Source organism: Acartia tonsa, chromosome 10 (assembly GCF_053477335.1).
Source record: "Acartia tonsa isolate MP-2025a chromosome 10, ASM5347733v1, whole genome shotgun sequence".
Lineage (NCBI taxonomy): Eukaryota > Metazoa > Arthropoda > Copepoda > Calanoida > Acartiidae > Acartia > Acartia tonsa.
In genome coordinates, this window is record NC_137269.1 from 18,937,193 (window position 1) to 18,955,436 (window position 18,244).

Below are 18,244 nucleotides of genomic sequence, written 5' to 3' on the forward strand. Positions count from 1 at the left end.
TAGGGATAAAATCATTCTTATATGATGAATTTTCCCAAGTTTTAAGATTTTTGGATAGGCCTCCAGGTTCCGGAGCTCCAGGCCTTCAGGTCCTCTCTGTACAGGTAAAAATTCAAAAAATTATTTCTTTTTTGAAGAGTTAGAAGTCAACCTATGAAACAAAATATGCATATTTTTGAATGTTATTCACATATTTGAAGAAAAAAACGCATATTTTGTTTCATAAGTTGACTTCTAACTCTTCAAAAAAAAAATTTTTTTTTCATTTTTACCTGTACAGAGAGGACCTGGAGGCCTGGAGCTCCGGAACCTGGAGGCCTATCCAAAAAATCTTAAAACTTGGGAAAATTCATCATATAAGAATGATTTTATCCCTAATAACCTATACTCTCAGTCCAAAGATAAAGCCTATACTCCCTGTTTACGCAAATGTGTCAAAACTTCCCCCCCCCCCCTTTATAGAAATCACAAAAATAACAATAAAAATATATAAAATGTCTTTTTATGCATGATCGACAGACTGACGGACAAAGTAAATCATAAACTTGATTCTCAGGGAATCTTTACAAAAATAATCAGTCGTCTATCTTCAATTTCGTCCAAAGTATTATAGACAGACTGACGGACATATAAAGTGAATTAAAAAGAGTTGCTTCGCTTCTAAAACCCTAATATGTGATGTGAATGAATGTTTTTAAGCTATAAATCTATGTTTAAGATCTCGCTAACCACTCAGTCCATTTGATTCTCCAATAAAGCTTTTTATATGTTCATGAAAGATTTATGGCTATTTTAGGGATACTTCAACCCTCCCAAGAAAATTTTACCCCTGAAAAAAATAATCCCCAAAAATTTTTCTTTTGGATCTAAATTGGATAAAATTATTACTCCTCCATATCTATCCTCCCTATGAGCCTCTGGGGTCGTAGTCAAATGTCAGACCCGCATTCTTAACCAAAGCTTACTAATTGTTATCTAACCTTGGTCTTAGTATGTCAAATGTCCATATTTCATCCAGCTTAGTTATTAGAACTTATCTAACAGCAAAGCGTAAGCGGAATTCAAATAATAATTAATCGTGGTAAAAGGTTAATAAATTGAAAGAATGGGCAATGCAATGGAAGAGAAACCGAGACGTTAGTTTGATAAACATCACATCAAGATCAATTCTTACCTTTCAGACATAACAAAAAGCTGTCCCTCAAGCTTTTTATATTTAACTTGGGGTATTTGCAACAAAACATCTTCACTTGAACGAGACATTTTATCTGAAAAATAAGAAAGTATTTAATTTAAGCTTACTAAACTTTAATTTTTTAATAAATACATACCTCTAAAAAATATATTTACTTAGTGATTTTTGCAGTTTGGAGCTTTTTGACTACTGCCCTATGAAGAAATTTAATTAAAATTATTTAATTATATTAGCAGAGTAGTTTGAAAATAAAATCAGCTAAAAAGCCTTAGTGACAAGCATATAAAATATTTTACTATGTATATTAAATGTTTTACAAAAGTCAAACAACCACAAATTACAAAAATTTTATTATTAATTAAATATATTGCCAAATTGAACACAAAATTATATTGCCAAGAATAAAAAATGTTCACTTTATAAATGGTTTTGGTATGGAATGTCCAATTTTAAAAGCAATACATCTTTCTGTCCATCCATATAATAAAGGGGTGTATATAATTTAATTTTCAAAATTCCTGAATTTTTTTATTTTATAACATTTTATATTAATTGAATCTTAAGAACCATAAGTTTTTTTTCGAACATATTTTAAAATTAATTTAATGTATTTCAATTTAATAAAATACAGCCCTGAATGAAAATTCATTTATCTTATTCTGTTGGAAATATGTGCATCCCTTTACCTCATATGATACTGCAAATTTGTAAAAATAAAAAAAATATGTTTAAATCTAGAAGTTGTAGGTTTATAAAGACATGGTGTGATGTACTGTTACTTATCATTTTAAGGTATAAGAGAATGAAATTGGCTTTTTAGATGTTTTGTTTGACTGTTACTATACTTTTTATAATCAAATAAGGTTGGTTTTTCAGCAATTTTATTAAGTTAAAATCTTTCTCTCCATATTTCATACCCCCTTCCATTGAATAACCCTTATGCCAGTTTATTCCCAAAATGTTTACCCTGCTATATACTTCCAAATACTGCTAATCAATAATTTTTGCTGTAATGTAAAACAACCAAAACTTTAATATTTTGTTGTAAATATACAAACTCGAATTTCCATAGGTACATCTCTTCAATTTTAGTCGGCAAAAATGCAATTTTCTCTATACTGTCAGAGATAGGAATAAAATTAGGATTTAGCTTTATGGAATTTTTTAAACTTTTGCATTAAAACGAAAAATGTTTATTAGGTTAGGAATGAAAAAAAGTTAACTAAAACTAGAAATAAACCAAAATATTACATGATTCAAGTATGAAAACCTTTAAAAATTTTACACAATGAAAGATATTAAAAATAAGTGTTTAAAAATACCCTTTTTTCCTAAAATTGATATTTAAAATATTCACTATCTATAATACAAAGTAGAACGATGTCTGTCTGTCTGTTTGTTTGTAGCGAAGGATCTCGCTAACCGCTGAACCGATCGGGTTCTCCTTTACAGGGTAGCTACTCATAGGTCCCGGGAAGGTTTATTACTATTTTCTTGGGGGGGGAGGGGATACCACCAACCCCCCCCCCAAAAAAAAAAAAAAAAATTTCTCTTTCTTTTTAAAACTAAAATTTAAATAGAGGGATCGACTACCCCCCCCCCCAAAGAATTTTTTAAAATTTTTCTTTTCAATCTAAAATACGAAAAATTGGTTTGATCAAACCTCTTGGGGCAGAGCCCCTAGAGGCTAGGGGCGAAGCCGCTAGTAAAAACTCAAAGAATAAAAAGATTTAACAATTTTAACATTACTTAGGATATACAGTTCCAAATATTCATTATCTGCATAGTTAAGCTTATATTTCTATGGCAAAATTTAAATGTTCCTTTCACATAAAATACTTGAACAAAAATTGCATGAATTTAAAAAGTAGCATAAAGCGAGATGCACAAACATTTCATGTTATCTAGAAAAGTATATGCAATAGCAATATGAAGCAAATATTTTGCTGTTCTTTCCATCTCACAAAAATATTACACTGTTTTAAGAAAATACTTATTTTTAAAAAGGAGATGATGTAGGAGGTTTTGCACTTTCTTCAAAATTTACCAGGAGGTTTATATCATAGGAAGTGTAGGATTCACATCCTCTATTCTAATGCCCCTGAATGAATTATTGAAGAATATTTGGGGGAGTACATTAGCAACATCGTAACTAGGAATATAATGGCATAAACGTCACTGAAATATAAAAAAAATTACCCTTCTTTCAGTCTACTAAAGACAGGACATTATAAAAATGAATAATCTAATTTTTTTACTTAAAACTATTTGAAGAGTATTTTACAGCATTTTAGGTTTTTTCTTTTACTCCTCTAACCAAGAATCAATCATTAGTTAATGAACGAAAACCAAATAACAACTTATTTTTTGCTTAAATGTAAAAACTTGATAAACATACAGGTATATGTTGTTTTTTGCTTACTCCTCATCATATAAAAACTGCATTAAGTATATGATATACTCGTATTCATACGATACAAAATATGATATAAAACTTTTATTAGGCAGTGTAAAAAATGTTGCTGAAATAGATTATTTAAAAAAAACCTACTAAGGATGCTGGCGGCAAAAAGGCTGAACGTTTATTCTTGAAAGCCTACAAATAATCTGGAATAGAACAGTTATCTATCTAGCAGCGCAAACAAATACGGGGAAAAAGGCTCATATCAAACGTGCTTTTTAGCCAGTCGCTCTATATGAATATGCATCTTTGTTATTCCAGATTATTTGTAGGACTTTTAATGCCGCTCAACAATTTGCAGGAATAACATATATATTCAGCCGGCAGCCATTAAAGTTAACCTTTTTTTCTGTAAATAATCGAGACCAGCAAAATTTTAGCATTAAATGCATGTATAACTTTAATTTTGTATGGCGTAGCAACTTCATACATCTCACAGTCAGGTATGAAAATGAGTGAATTGTACTCATTCCAATAAATGTATAGATGTACAACTCAGTCCACTACCTGGAGCCAGTGTTGAGGACATTTCTCTTCTGCTATAAAATTGCTTTTATTTTTTTTTGTAGCGACTTTGCTGTTATTTTTTCCGACGCTATTGGATGATAATCAACACTTAATTTTAATCCTGCCCCCTCAGTTCTTTACCTTTAATCCTATTGCCAGCCAATGTTTAAGTAAATTCAAAATAAAAATATCCAACTTGCCGAAAATCATACTTTAAAGATATATGCACTATTTAATTGTGTCATATCATAAACTGACTTTGTATATTAAATCAAATCAATGACTTTTGGAACACTCCTACCAAAACCAGTTCTTTTATCTTAAAAAAAAATATTTTTTCTGTAGGTAAGCGACTTATTTTATAAAAAAAAGATACACAAATATAAATTGACTGCATTTAAGAAACACCTATTAAAAAAAAGGTACTTAGATATGCAATATGCCTTGTAAAGATAAAAAAATTACACATTTTACACAAATACCTACCTAATGTTTTCAAATATTTCTACTTTTTATCATGAACAAATTTTCAATTTCAATTTTAATACCTAAATTTAGCTATTTTATTCAGCTATTACAAACTTATGTTCTTCAAGCTCTCTTTCTCTTTGTATTGACTGAAGGACAGATTCATTCACCAGGGCTTCTCCTGTGCTAAGCTCAGAATCCAAATCATCCTAAAAAGGTTGACAACGTCAAAAGGTAGCGTGGCACTTAGAAGAAAAAACTGAGACATTCGAACATGATATGATAATAACTGACAGACGGAAATTTTGAATTATAGATCAGCTTCGCTACTAAGATTGGGAATAGTATCAGGTTATATATTAAAACAAGAACAAAGATGTCTAAATACCACTAAAATCTATTGAAAAGAAAATAACAGAAAACTAATTATAATCTGATGAAAAATTAAATTAAAGACAGGCAGACAAATTTTTAAAAACTTTTATTGATATATAGACATTTAATCCTATAATATAAAGTAGTAAGCTTTTTTTGTCTGTAGCAAAGGATCTCGCTAACCGCTGAACCGATATGGTTCTCCTTTACATTGAAGCTTCTTATAGGTACAGGGAAGGTTGTTTTTAACTGTTTTAGATACCTTTATCCCGTTCTCCTTAAATGCCCCTAGAGGATTCTAGGGGGCGTAGCCTCTAGTTACTGCATAAAACGCCAGAAACTAGTTACTTTAGGAATAGCTTAAATCATTACTTTTAATTGCGAATTAATTTTTTTTTAATACAAACTGCCTTTCAAAACACAAGGATGTCACCAACAATTAATTATGACCAATTATCTTTTTCTTTGAAACAATTATCAAAATTATGAGATCACTTTAGTTCTTTGAAAATTATAATTATTTTGGTAATAAAAGAAGTATCTTTTCTGAAACATTTGATCTATTTATGGATAATCTGACAAGTAAAGCAGAAAAAAAATTTGCTGCTCTTATTATTCAGGGATCTAAAGAGTTAAAAAAATTGCCTTTAAATTGGTGTACATCTTCCAATGATGATAAACAAAATTACCCCTTCTTTATATATTTACTTAATGGATCAACCAATCAATTGGGAATAGTATCAGGTTATATATCAAAACAAGAACAAAGATGTCTAAATACCACCAAAATCTATTGAAAAGAAAATAACAGAATAGTTATTTCTCGCATCGTATTATAAATGGCTTTCCGCGGATATAGAATGTACAATTATAAGATTAAAACTAGTTTTTTTATCCCCGAGGTGCCGAAGGCACCGGCTAAAAAAATGGTTTTAATCTTATGACTGTACAATATTTTTATAATTGTATAAAGCTGGATATAATTCGGTGCTAGACATAGTTTTTTTCCTATGGATGAGAACCAGTTCCTATCCACCAGATTCGAATGAATACGAGAAAACTAATTATAATCTGATGAAAAATGGCCAAAATACCAAAATTAAAGACAGGCAGGCATATTTTTAAAAACTTCTATAGATATATAGACATTCAATTACTGCATAAAACGCCAGGAACTAGTTACTTTAGGAATAGCTTAAATCATTACTTTTAATTGCGAATTAAATTTTTTTTAATACAAACTGCCTTTCAAAACCCAAGGATGTCACCAACAATTAATTATGACCAATTATCTTTTTCTTTGAAACAATTATCAAAATTATGAGATCACTTTAGTTCTTTGAAAATAGTAATTAGTTTGTTGATTAAAGAAGTATCTTTTCTGAAACATTTGATCTATTTATGGATAATCTGACAAGTAAATCAGAAAAAAAGATTGCTGCTCTTATTATTCAGGGATCTAAAGGGAAAACAATGGCCTTTAAATTGATGTACATCCCCAATGATTATAAACAAATTACCCCTTCTGTAGATTAACTTAATGGACCAACCAATCAATATCTAAAGTTCCCCAAAGTTGTTTATCCAACAAATAAGAAAACTTTGGGAACTAGTGTAATGATTAGCCTAATTTTCCCTTCCCCCATGCCTATATTACCATATTCCTTTATAAATATTCAATGTCCAAAATGAGAATATTTAATTTTAATTGTATACTAAGAAGAATTAAACAAAAATAAAGTACATAAAATCAAATTCAGAAAATTCTGGGTTATAACTTTCCTTTCATTCCCTTATATTTGCTTAATTTGGCGTTCACAATAAGGATACTTCATCTTGTAATCAACTTGTTATCTTTTTTAGGAAAATTATAATTTAATAAGAATAATTACGTTTTAAGTAAAAATAACCGCTTACCTCTAGGTTAAAAAGGCATGTTTTATCCACAAATATTCCAGCATTTTCAAGCGCCTGTTAGTACATCAGAATAAACAATAAAACAATAATTTATATAAAGATTAATCAAAGATTAAATTAAGGGTGACGACACACTATGAAGTTTGCTGTAAATAACATTTTGGACAGGTTTTGCATAAAAAGATGAGAACATTTCAACACATAAGTGTTATTAATCTGTTTTTCCTGAGTTTCAATATCCACAAAGATATCAGAGTTAGTGTGGGGCGGGGCCATCATGTTCATATTCATCACTGGTTCAGGATTATCAACTATTTCTGGGTCTTCCTCTTCCTCAGGTCTAGATAGTCAAATGCTGTTGTTTTATCAATCAAATGATTCCTGATACGACCAGAAAACTTCACTGATGGCATTATACCAACAGAATTTGTTTAAGGAATTATTAGAATAACGGTTTATATACCTAAGGTTATTTATAATTAATAATAGCTTATTTGAGATAAAATTGATAAATCTTTATATAAACATAACAAGATGTCTTAGTTTTTTTAAGCTCAATGAAGCTTCTTAATGTTCCCAGGATTTTTTTTGGCCATTTTAGGAGAGGATACCAACCCCTCCCCCACCCGGAAATTTGGGTACCCCTGGAAACACTAGGTTCGTAGCCAATTATATGTATAAAGCATTAGCAGATAGATGTATGAATAACAAGTAAACTGTTAATTAGATATAAATAACTAAAGAAAGAATAAAATGATAAAAACAATGTTGCTTACCTGTCCAGAAAGGTTAGTGACGTCATAACAGGTTTAACTTCGAGCCTAAAATAGGAAGATCACATTTTACCTTGAATCCTATGAAATAAGGTCTTATGTATGGATGTACAATCTTGAAATATAAAGTGTATTATCTAACTAAATGTCGTTTCTAAAGCATATAATCTCGAAAATGGAGGGATAGAGATGTTCTTTTTAGGGCAGCCACATATTTCTCATGGGAATGGTTTTAGACTATTATCCTTTGCCCAACCACCATAAAAAGCTATATCTTTTACCATTAATTCCAATGTGGCAAATAAATTTGATTTGACGAACTTTTTGTAACTTTTTTTTTAGGGGCAATATCTCTTTTGAAGGTGGGGATACCATTTCCCAAAATATTTATTGTTATTCCCTCATTACACTTACTAATAGAAAAAAGTAAAATTAGACTGTCCTAAAACATAAAGAAGTAAGTTTACTTTGTCTGTAGCTTCAGATCTCAGAAATTTCTGGTCCGAATGAGTTGTACTTTTTAGAAAAACTTGACAATAGTCTTGGTGTAGTTTTAGGCTATTTTCAGCCCTCCCCAAAAGGCTGGGGTCGAACTAACCTGTTATGATCTGTCCTAAGATGTGCTAATAGAGAATGCTTGGAAGGAAATTTATCCCAGCAGGATTCTACAGGACACGACAAATTTGGACGGTGCAATCTGAAAACAAAAATTTATAAACAGAAGACATTATTGAGAGCTAAACATAACTTTATTAGGGTTTTACAGATTAAGGAACCATGAATTTTTCAGCTACTATTTAATGAAGATTACGGTTTTATGGGTATCCAGTATAGAATTTACTTAATTGACTTGGAGGTATAATATACATTCATTTACTTATCCCCAAAGATCCACAATTACATTTATATCTCTAATCATCTAGGAATATATTTTTCAAGGCACAAAAATCCCGATATAAATATTTCTTACCTATATCTTTAGAATTATTATTGAACTAAAGCGGTAAAATCCTCTTATGACTTTTTCCCAAATTTTTTTTTACTCCCCCCCCCCCCGGCCCCCCGTACACAAAATAATGACCATGGCGTTTTTAATTTTAAGAATAATTCTCCTTTGCTGTAGTTTGTGTAGTTTGTATTTGATTGTATGTATTTAAACTTTGTGGTACATGCATCCAACTTTGACTTAATCAAATCTATAATAATATTAGAATTATATCTAGAGTAATCATCATGTCAAATAACAAGGGGGGGGGGGGCACATCTGACACTTTTGCGTAAACAGGGATCATAGGCTTTGTCTTAGGAGTTATAGGATAGGTTATTTGGGGAAAAAGTTTAGTTTTTGGGTGTATTTTCCTTATATTTAAAAAAAATTTTGATAGGTCTCCAGGTTCAGGTGCTGCAGGCTGGAAGGTCACTTCTGGACAGGTATAAATGAAAAAAAAATTTTGTTTGAAGAGTTAGCGATCAACTTATTAAACCAAATATGTATCTTTTGGGATGTTATGAGCATATATGAAGAAAAAATTAAAATCAGCCTCCAGGTTCAGGTCCTGCAGGCCTCCAGGTGAATTCTGGACAGGTAAAAACTGAAAAATTTTAATTTTATAGTTAGAACAAAACTTATTTTACAAAAGTTGCTACTTTATGGATGATATACTAATTTGAAGAAAAATTTGAAATCGGGCTCCAGGTACAGGTACTGCAGGCCTCCAGGTAAATTCTGGACAGGTAAAAACTGAAATTTTTTACTTTTGAAGTTAGAACAAAACTTATTTAACAAAAGTTGCTACTTTATGGATGGTATTAACATATTTGAAGAAAAATTTGAAATCAGGCTCCAGGATCAGGTACTGCAGGCTTCCAGGTAAATTCTGGACAGGTAAAAATTGAAAAATTTTAATTTTATAGTTAGAACAAAACTTATTTTACAAAAGTTGCTACTTTATGGATGGTATTAACATATTTGAAGAAAAATTTGAAATCGGGCTCCAGGATCAGGTACTGCAGGCCTCCAGGTGGATCCTGGACAGGTAAAAACTAAAAATTTTTACTTTTATAGTTGGAACAAAACTTATTTAGCAAAAGTTGCTACTTTATGGATAGGATTAACTCATTTGAAGATAAATTTGAAATCGGGCTCCAGGTTCAGGTACTGCAGGCCTCCAGGTGGATCCTGGACAGGTAAAAACTAAAAATTTTCACTTTTTAAGTTAGAGCATAACTTCTTTAGCAAAAGTTGCTACTTTATGGATAGTATTAACTCATTTAAAGAAAAATCTGAAATCGGGCTCCAGCTTTAGGTACTGCAGGCCTCCAGGTGGATCCTGGATAGGTAAAAACTAAAAATTTTCACTTTTAAAGTTAGAGCATAACTTATTTTACAAAAGTTGCTAATTTTTGGATAGTATTTACCAATTTGAAGATAAATTTGAAATAGGGCTCCAGGATCAGGTACTGCAGGTCTCCAGGGGAATTCTGGACATGTAAAAATTAAAATATTTAACTAAAAAAAATATTAAGCATTGACTAGAATATATATAAAAAAAACGTACTGTCAACAGGTCAGTCACTAAAGGAAGCCTGCAGGAAATACACTGCTCTAACTGCGGTAAAAATCCAACCAAAATCCAACACAATACCCTCAATTTGATACAAAAAAGTTATTGAAGCTGCAGGCTTCAAATTTGGGGTATTAGGCCTTATTGTGGCAGTCTTTCAGCAATTAGAGCGGCATATTTCCTGCAGGCTTTCTTCAACTATCAAGTATAAAAAAAAGGGATATGAAAGGAGAGAGTTAAAAAAGTGTATTCCAAACTAAAATCTTTATTTGATGCCATAGAAGCTTAAGAATTTTTACTATATAATTTTAAACAAGCTTGTTTGTTTTTTAATTAGTTAAAAAAAATTTAGTTTCAACCTGTCCACCTGGAGGCCTGCAGGACCTGAACCTGGAGCCCGATTTCAAATATGTTAATACCATCCATAAAGAAGCAACTTTTGTTCAATAAGTTTTGTTCCAACTTCAAAAGTAAAAAAAAATCAGTTTTTACCTGTCCAGAATTTACCTGGAGGCCTGCAGTACCTGAACCTGGAGCCCGATTTCAAATTTTTCTTCAAATTGGTTAATACAATCCAAAAAGTAGCAACTTTTGTTCAATAAGTTTTGTTCTAACTTCAATAGTAAAAATTTCAGTTTTTACCTGTCCAGAATTTACCTGGAGGCCTGCAGTACCTGTACCTGGAGCCCGATTTCAAATTTTTCTTCAAATTAGTTCATACCATCCATAAAGAAGCAACTTTTGTTCAATAAGTTTTGTTCTAACTTCAATAGTAAAAAAATTCAGTTTTTACCTGTCCAGAATTTACCTGGATGCCTGCAGTACCTGTACCTGGAGCCCGATTTCAAATTTATCTTCAAATTGGTAAATACTATCCAAAAAGTAGCAACTTTTGTAAAAAAAGTTATGCTCTAACTTTAAAAGTGAAAATTTTTAGTTTTGGAGGCTGATTTTTATTTTTTCTTTATATATGCTCATAACATCCCAAAAGATGCATATTTGGTTTAATAAGTTGATCTCTAACTCTTTAAACAAAATTTTTTTTTCATTTATACCTGTCCAGAAGTGACCTTCCAGCCTGCAGCACCTGAACCTGGAGACCTATCAAAATTTTTTTTAAATATAAGGAAAATACACCCAAAAACTAAACTTTTTCCCCAAATAACCTATCCTATAACTTCTAAGACAAAGCCTATAATCCCTGTTTACGCAAAAGTGTCAGATGTGCCCCCCCCCCCCTTATTAGAAATTAATTCTGAATTTTTTATGTAGCTTAATTAACTATAAAAGAACGAAAACAGAGAACTATTCAACTACTCTAATAATTGGTTTCAAACAAGGATGACAACATCCATACAAGCAAACCTCTGATACGGTAGGACAAACGAACAGGGTCATGAAACGAAGTTGCGAGTTTCGTCATACATTCACATTAGCGTTTCTCCTGTTTCTAGCCCCTTAACCTAACCTAAAATAACCTTTAAAAGCTAATGTAAAAATCAGCAACTTCGTTTCCTTCACATCACCCAAAAATCTCAGGTACAGATTTTATAAAATATAATTTTGTACTTGAATAATACATAGAATGTGATTAAAATAATTTGATCCTATAAATATTATTTCTAAACTCTTGGTACAAAATATTTTAAATAGGCTTATGTCGGATCAAAGTTTTTTCCATTCGCCGAATGGCTGCGTAGAAATCCATTTCTGTGCACAACCTTAAAATTTTCTAATCTAGGTTTGATTACTCTATATGTTTTAAATAATAATTTGAAACTGTATTGAGCATAATTTTGCATTATATTGTAATTGTATTGAAACATATGTTTATTATTCAATATTCATACACTATATTGTATTTAGTTATTCTCCTTTGTATTTCATTAGAATTAGAATAATAAAAACAACTTAATTGCAAAGAATTTAGATAAATACTTAGATTTTTTACTAATGTTTTATTATTTTTAAGGAAAGTATACAGACAACATATACCAACAACTAAATTAATTCGGGAAAAAATCACGAAACCTATATGTGATTTTCAGCTATCGTTAGGGGGGGACACTAATTAGAATTGGTGACCTTTTATCTGCCCCCCAAATAATACTTAATTTATTTATTTCACTTGTTGGCTATACCTTATTCCTGGTATACAGAAAAGTGTATATATAATGATACTATATTCAAGATAAGCAAACCAATCTTGGCTATTAAGGCATAAAGAATAAAGATATCCTATTATATAAAGTAGCAGGGTTCAATTTTTATCTAAAGCTTGAAATTTCAATAACTGCTAGAGTTCTTCATTTTAGATTAGCCTGACATAGGTTTCGGGATGGCTTTTGGCTATTTTATTTAAAAATTTAAGTCTTGTGAAGGTTTTAGGCTATAGTTAAACTAAAGAAAGATTTATAAATGGATCCCTGATAGGTAATTTTAATAAATCAGATGGAAAAAAAATAAATATATTTTCATGGGTTGTTAGATAAGATGAACTTCACTCTTCTTTTACAAAAGGAAAAACCCTCGAGATAAACAGATTAATTAATGTGTGGCTAGCTTGACAAACTCTTACATATTTCCTGACTGATTTTATCTTAAAGATTAGAAATAAAAATATCAAGAAAAGAAAAAAAGTGAGCAAGGACATTCACGTCCAAGTTTTGGTAACTTGGTAAAGCTGTTGAACTAAAAGGTACTGGAAATGGGAATGGAAAGGGAAGAGAAATGGGAAGGGAAGAGAAATGGACTTTAAGGAAAGGGGACGTTAAGGAAAGTGAGTGGGGGTTAGAAGGATAAAGGAATTATCTGAAAACTAAAAAAAAATCTGCAATCCCTTATCAATACCTACTGACAGAAGGACAGACAAAACTTATAGATCAGCTTAGCTACTAAATAGATGAATTATCATAAATGTCTAAATAAATATTAAAATTCATATTTTATTATTAAGTTAACCTCTTACAATATGATTATACTAGCGGCTACGTTCCTAGAGTCTTCTAGGGGTACTTGAGGAGGGGGAGTTCGATAACCTAAACGTCTACTTTAGATTTTAGAAGAAAAGGTCCAAAAATAGGTATGGGGGGGGGGGAGATTAACCAACCCCCACCATTTTAGTTTTAAAAATAAAAAAAATATTTTTTGCGGGGAGTGGTAATTTTTTTTGCTAGGGGTGATTTCTCTTGAAAGAGTGGTATCCTCCCCCAAAATAGTTATAAGCTTTCCAGAACATTTGAGAAGCTACCCTATAGAGAGAAATTCATCGGTTAGCGAGATCCTTCGTTACAACAGACAGGCAGACATCCTTTTACTTTATTATAAGGATATTACTGTGTACCTGGCATGCCTGACTAAGCTATCCTTCCTAGCGAAGGTCTGATTACAAACTTTGCATTCAAACTTTGAGCTGTCATGTGTCAAACTGTGCTTCTGAATGTCAACAGTATCCATTACAACTTTTCTAAAACCATACTGAGCACGTTTAAACCTTTGAAGTTAACCATTAAAAAAAATTTAAAGATAATAAGTTTACACAACATATTTAGAAAATTGTTGATCAAAAGGGTTGAAAAAGATATAATACAAAACACATTTTTTTTAATGTTTGAAAAGGTATAGAATATGATTTTTTGATTGGTTTATAATGAATATTAACCTGTAAGTCACATTTTTGAATAAATTTTTGGTCACAAATATCACAGGAATGTAATTTTTCATTTTTATGAATTTTTTCATGTCTTCTCAGAGAGTTCTTGTAATTGAATAATTTGCCACAAATTTCACAAGAGAATGATTCTGGCGCTGTATGGGTTTTCATGTGTTTGTTAAGGTCACTTTTATGAGAAAATAGTGAGTTACATACTTCACATGAGAATGTTTGTTTCTTGCCCTGAAACAATACAAATACATATATAAGGAATGATTGTAGGTGAATTTATAAATACTGAAATATATCATTTTTTCTGTAAAGCAAAACTTTCAAACCCAGGGAATGTATACCTAATAAAAAATGTAAACGTAAAAGTAGAACAAAGAAAAGGCAAAAGAATTTATGGAAAGTTACATAAATTTACCTTTAACCAAAACTTTTAAAATTTTTATTCTGAACCACTGGGACGTACCCATAAATTCATGTAGCTACTAATTAACTTAATCAACTAATAACTTAATCTAAATAGGCTTAACAAATAAACATGAATAAAGATATCACAATAATCTTGTTCCTTTAAAAAATAAACAATATCACCTGGTGATGTTTTTGTTGATGACTACTGAGTGTTGTTTCACTACGAAATTCTCTATCACAGGTCGAGCATATGTGTGTCTCATGAAGAGAAACTTAAAAAAAATATTTCACATAACATATTTTAACATTAGGTTGGTTAAAGCTAACAATATTTTGCAGCAGAAAGTTTACTTAGTAATTTAAATAATTATGTTTTTTAAAGAAACCTTAAGTAGACTCAATTGATTAAACTATGGGTAAAATGTTGATTCCCCCCCCCCCCCCCAAAAAAAAAACAAAGGCATCTGTTTTTAGCATATCAGGCCATTTTTGTCTGTAAGAAATGCGACCCGACTTTATATACAAAATTGATTTCTTATTGACGGACTATACAAAATGTAAATAATCGTAATTTATCGCATGTTGGTCCTACCAACATTATTAGCATCGTATTATAAACAGCTTTCCGCGGATATAAAATGTAAAATCATAAGATTAAAACCAGTTTAGTTAACCGCGAGATGCCAAAGGCACGTGCTAAAAATTACATTTTCATATTCGTAAAAAACTTGATATAATACGATACGATACATGATTTTTCAGTATGGAATAGAACCGGTTCTAATCCAGCGGATATTAATCTGTTTTGAAGCCATACTTGAAAAAGTTTACCTTTGTGTTTATATTTTTGATTGGAAGTATAAAATGTCAAATCACAGTGTTCACATCTTAAATTCCTTAAATAAAACAGGGTGATTACAAGAAAAACAATTTTCAATTTCATTCCATAAAACAAATTGATACAACCTAGGTACCATAGTTTCTACCGTCTTAAAGTCCGTCTTTTCCTTCTAGATATATTTATGTTGAGCTTCTGGACAATGAAGGGGAAAAATAAATGATTATACCCCCCCCCCCCCCTAAGATTTCTGGAAATATTTTCAAATTTACTCCCCCCTCCATAAACTTCTTAGAGGTGTCAAAACAATTCCTCTCTAAAAATCTTCTTAACATAAATTTTAAAGTTCATTCGAAGCATAAAACGAAAACCAGTCATGTAATTTTGAGTACAGATTTCAAGCATAGTCTGTCTAAATTTCTAAAACATCTTGCTTGACAGATATTTGATTTTCAAAATTCGAATACATTTTTCTACATTTGATTTTACTAGGATACGGTATCCCACTCAAGAAATTAGCCTAATACTTTGGTATGATCAAAAATATTATTTCAAAAAAGCAAGATTTTCTACTCATTTTAATTTGGACAAACAAACATCAATCTACTTTGTAGAAAAATATTAATGAAAATTACTGGGATATATACCTAATTCCAGAATGTTTAGCTATGTGTTGAGTCTGAACAGATTTTCTTTTAAAAGATTTCCCACAGCCAGGTACATTACAAAGGAATCTAAATTTAAACAGGGGTGTATCCTAATGTATATTCTGAACTGAACAAGATTATTTTTCTTCCACCAGCAAAAAAAATATTTCATTTCCAACCCCCCACCCTCTACTTTTCCCCCATCCCACATATTGTTCTATTGTTTTCAGTACTCTTTATTTTTTTATTTTTTGTCATTCAGCTATTTTACTTCAAAAAATTATATCCAATTTACTCAATTATCGCTTCAAAATAATCAATTATTTTAGAAAAAGACGTAATATCTGTAACTTAAGATTTTTAAAATTTACTCCAAAAAGACTGCAATCAATAATTGAAAATTTCCTAAAATTTAGTCTATCAAGATTTACATGTTTTTTGTTTATACCTGAAACCCTGATTTTCAGCTTCAACAGAAACTAGAGTCTCCTTGCTGTACAAAACCAGTTTTTCTTCCTCCCCATTCAAAACCACTTCTCCGCCGCCCTCTAACAAAAATCCTCCCCCACTCTCTTTCATTTCTCTTGTTTCTTCCCCACACGCCATTTTGTTTCATGTCAATGAAGTAATCATAGTTTTTTAATTCTGTAAATTAAGATAAAATAATTCTATAATACAAAACAACTCTACATTTTGTAAAGATAGCTAAAGTAAAAAATATAAATATACATAAACATCTGTATTATTTTCAACATTTCAATATACAATTATTAATTTATAACTTTCAGAAATAATCTTTATTATCCTGGGTATTACATAAAAAAATTTAAATAAAGTTATGATAAAAAAGGAAATATAAAGATTAACCATTTTTATAGTCCGGCCTGGACCTATTTTATTAATTTACTAAACAGAATGGGAAATTTTTTTTTACTTTGTGCAAAAATGTTTTTTTAGTTTTGAAAATTACGTAATTTTTATTATGTATTTAAAGTGACACGAATAAGATCGCGGTTGGAATGCAAATTTATGGTCGGTCAACTTGCTTCATCACATTTCTCATTTTGACATTCACCTATAAAAAAAGTATTTAAATTTTAAGAACATTCGATACTCTTAAATTTTTAATTTTATTAATTCATTTGAATGAAGGATATTATTAATGATCAGCTGAACAAAACTCAAACTATACAAATCAAAGTCCCTTTTTGATGCAATTTTAGTTTTTCTTAACCTACATATATATACTTGGTAGGTAACCCATTTAAAACAAAAATAGGGAAAGGGCAAGGGGGGGGGGGTTAGGGTACAAATTGCACTCCACTTGGCATCATTTTGCATTACAACACCTCCCACCTTAAAAATAAGAAGCTTTGACGTATTTGTTCTTTTTTTAATAAAACAATAAAAAGTTTCTGACCTGATTAAAAAGCCACAAAGGTCTAATATCAACATGATCTTCTTGGATTGTACTATGATCAACTATACCATCAGCTCCTCGCAAAACAAGAAGTGGAGAACAATTCATGCAAATATAGGTATCATCAACATCCATCGGTGTTGCTGCTTCCTCATCTGCTTTGTCTAGGGTATTATTTGAGCTTTTAAATTCATTTTCCATGTTGTCATATGCAAGATCATCAGGATCTACATCAGATTCTACATCTTGAGAAAGATTAACTTCCAATTTTTCTTTCTCTAAATTATTTGATTCTGATAGATCTCTATTATTATCATCATTGCTTAATTCATATTCTTTTCTAATCTTTTTGTTAGCTTCATGCTTTTCAGAATCACTTTCAGTACAAGTATCATTTGGACGTTTTCTTGATTTGGGACCCCTATTTTTAGGTTTAGCCTTTATGGTCATTTTAAGTTGGCCAGATGAGTGAGATCCATTGCTTCTTCCTTCAGATTTGTCATCATTCTTATTCCCAATGTCAGTGTTAGCTATGATTCTAACATTATTGGCATCAGTTGAGTCTTTTCTATTTGTATTGATGTTGTCAAATGCCTTACTAAGGTCAGGATTTAGAAAAACTGTTGTGCTGGTTGATTTTAGTTTGGGCGATTCATTCTTGATTGACTTTTCAAGGTCAATATCAGATGGGATCCAAACAAGAGGGGACTCTTTAGCATTAATACCATCACTTTCAACAACAGAATCAGCTGTTCTGTCCGAAACATTGGAGGATTTTCTCGTAGGAGTGTCAGAAGATTTTTCAGTAAGGTGATAATTTGCTGATCCTTCCTCATCACTGTCATCTAGTAGGAGTTCATCAATGTCATTAACTTGAACAATATTACTTGCATTTCTGCCTTCAATTATATCCAATAATTCCTGTTCTTCATTTTTGTTACTATTTTCATTGTAAGTGGTGGTGGAAACAGTTGATTTTCGTGTTTCTGTCTCAGCTTGTCTAGACA

The 18,244-nt window shown here is 30.8% G+C and overlaps 3 protein-coding genes across 7 annotated transcripts in view; all 3 read right to left on the reverse strand.

Annotated features, from left to right (window-relative positions):
• The window catches only part of Tfb1 (transcription factor B1), a 23,295-nt gene extending 22,005 nt beyond the window's left edge, over window positions 1–1,290 (reverse strand). Inside the window, exon 1 of the mRNA XM_080173882.1 lies at window positions 1,175–1,290. Within this exon, the coding sequence (XP_080030008.1) occupies window positions 1,175–1,263 (89 nt within the window). The 5' untranslated portion in view covers window positions 1,264–1,290. The remainder of the gene's footprint in view (window positions 1–1,174) is intronic.
• On the reverse strand, window positions 1,263–16,491 carry LOC145329594 (uncharacterized). 5 transcript variants are annotated; one of them, XM_080173887.1, is made up of 12 exons: window positions 16,266–16,491; window positions 15,818–15,904; window positions 15,164–15,228; window positions 14,513–14,604; window positions 13,922–14,155; window positions 13,604–13,695; window positions 8,295–8,393; window positions 7,700–7,744; window positions 7,148–7,263; window positions 6,924–6,976; window positions 4,650–4,840; window positions 1,263–1,389 (listed from the first exon to the last, which is right to left on the reverse strand). In XM_080173887.1, the coding sequence occupies exons 1-11, from the start codon at window positions 16,421–16,423 to the stop codon at window positions 4,727–4,729; spliced, it is 1,155 nt and encodes a 384-aa protein (XP_080030013.1). In that variant the 5' UTR covers window positions 16,424–16,491; the 3' UTR covers window positions 1,263–1,389; window positions 4,650–4,726. The 5 variants fall into 5 exon arrangements, with proteins under 5 accessions (XP_080030013.1, XP_080030010.1, XP_080030012.1 ...); XM_080173884.1 differs by having other exon boundaries at window positions 1,263–1,610; XM_080173886.1 differs by having other exon boundaries at window positions 1,263–1,713.
• A 110-nt stretch (window positions 16,492–16,601) lies between these two features.
• LOC145329590 (uncharacterized) overlaps window positions 16,602–18,244 on the reverse strand; it is a 29,459-nt gene continuing 27,816 nt past the window's right edge. Inside the window, exons 32-33 of the mRNA XM_080173879.1 lie at window positions 17,238–18,237; window positions 16,602–16,892 (exon numbers count right to left, since the gene is read on the reverse strand). Coding sequence (XP_080030005.1) covers window positions 16,845–16,892; window positions 17,238–18,237 — 1,048 coding nt within the window. The 3' untranslated portion in view covers window positions 16,602–16,844. The remainder of the gene's footprint in view (window positions 16,893–17,237; window positions 18,238–18,244) is intronic.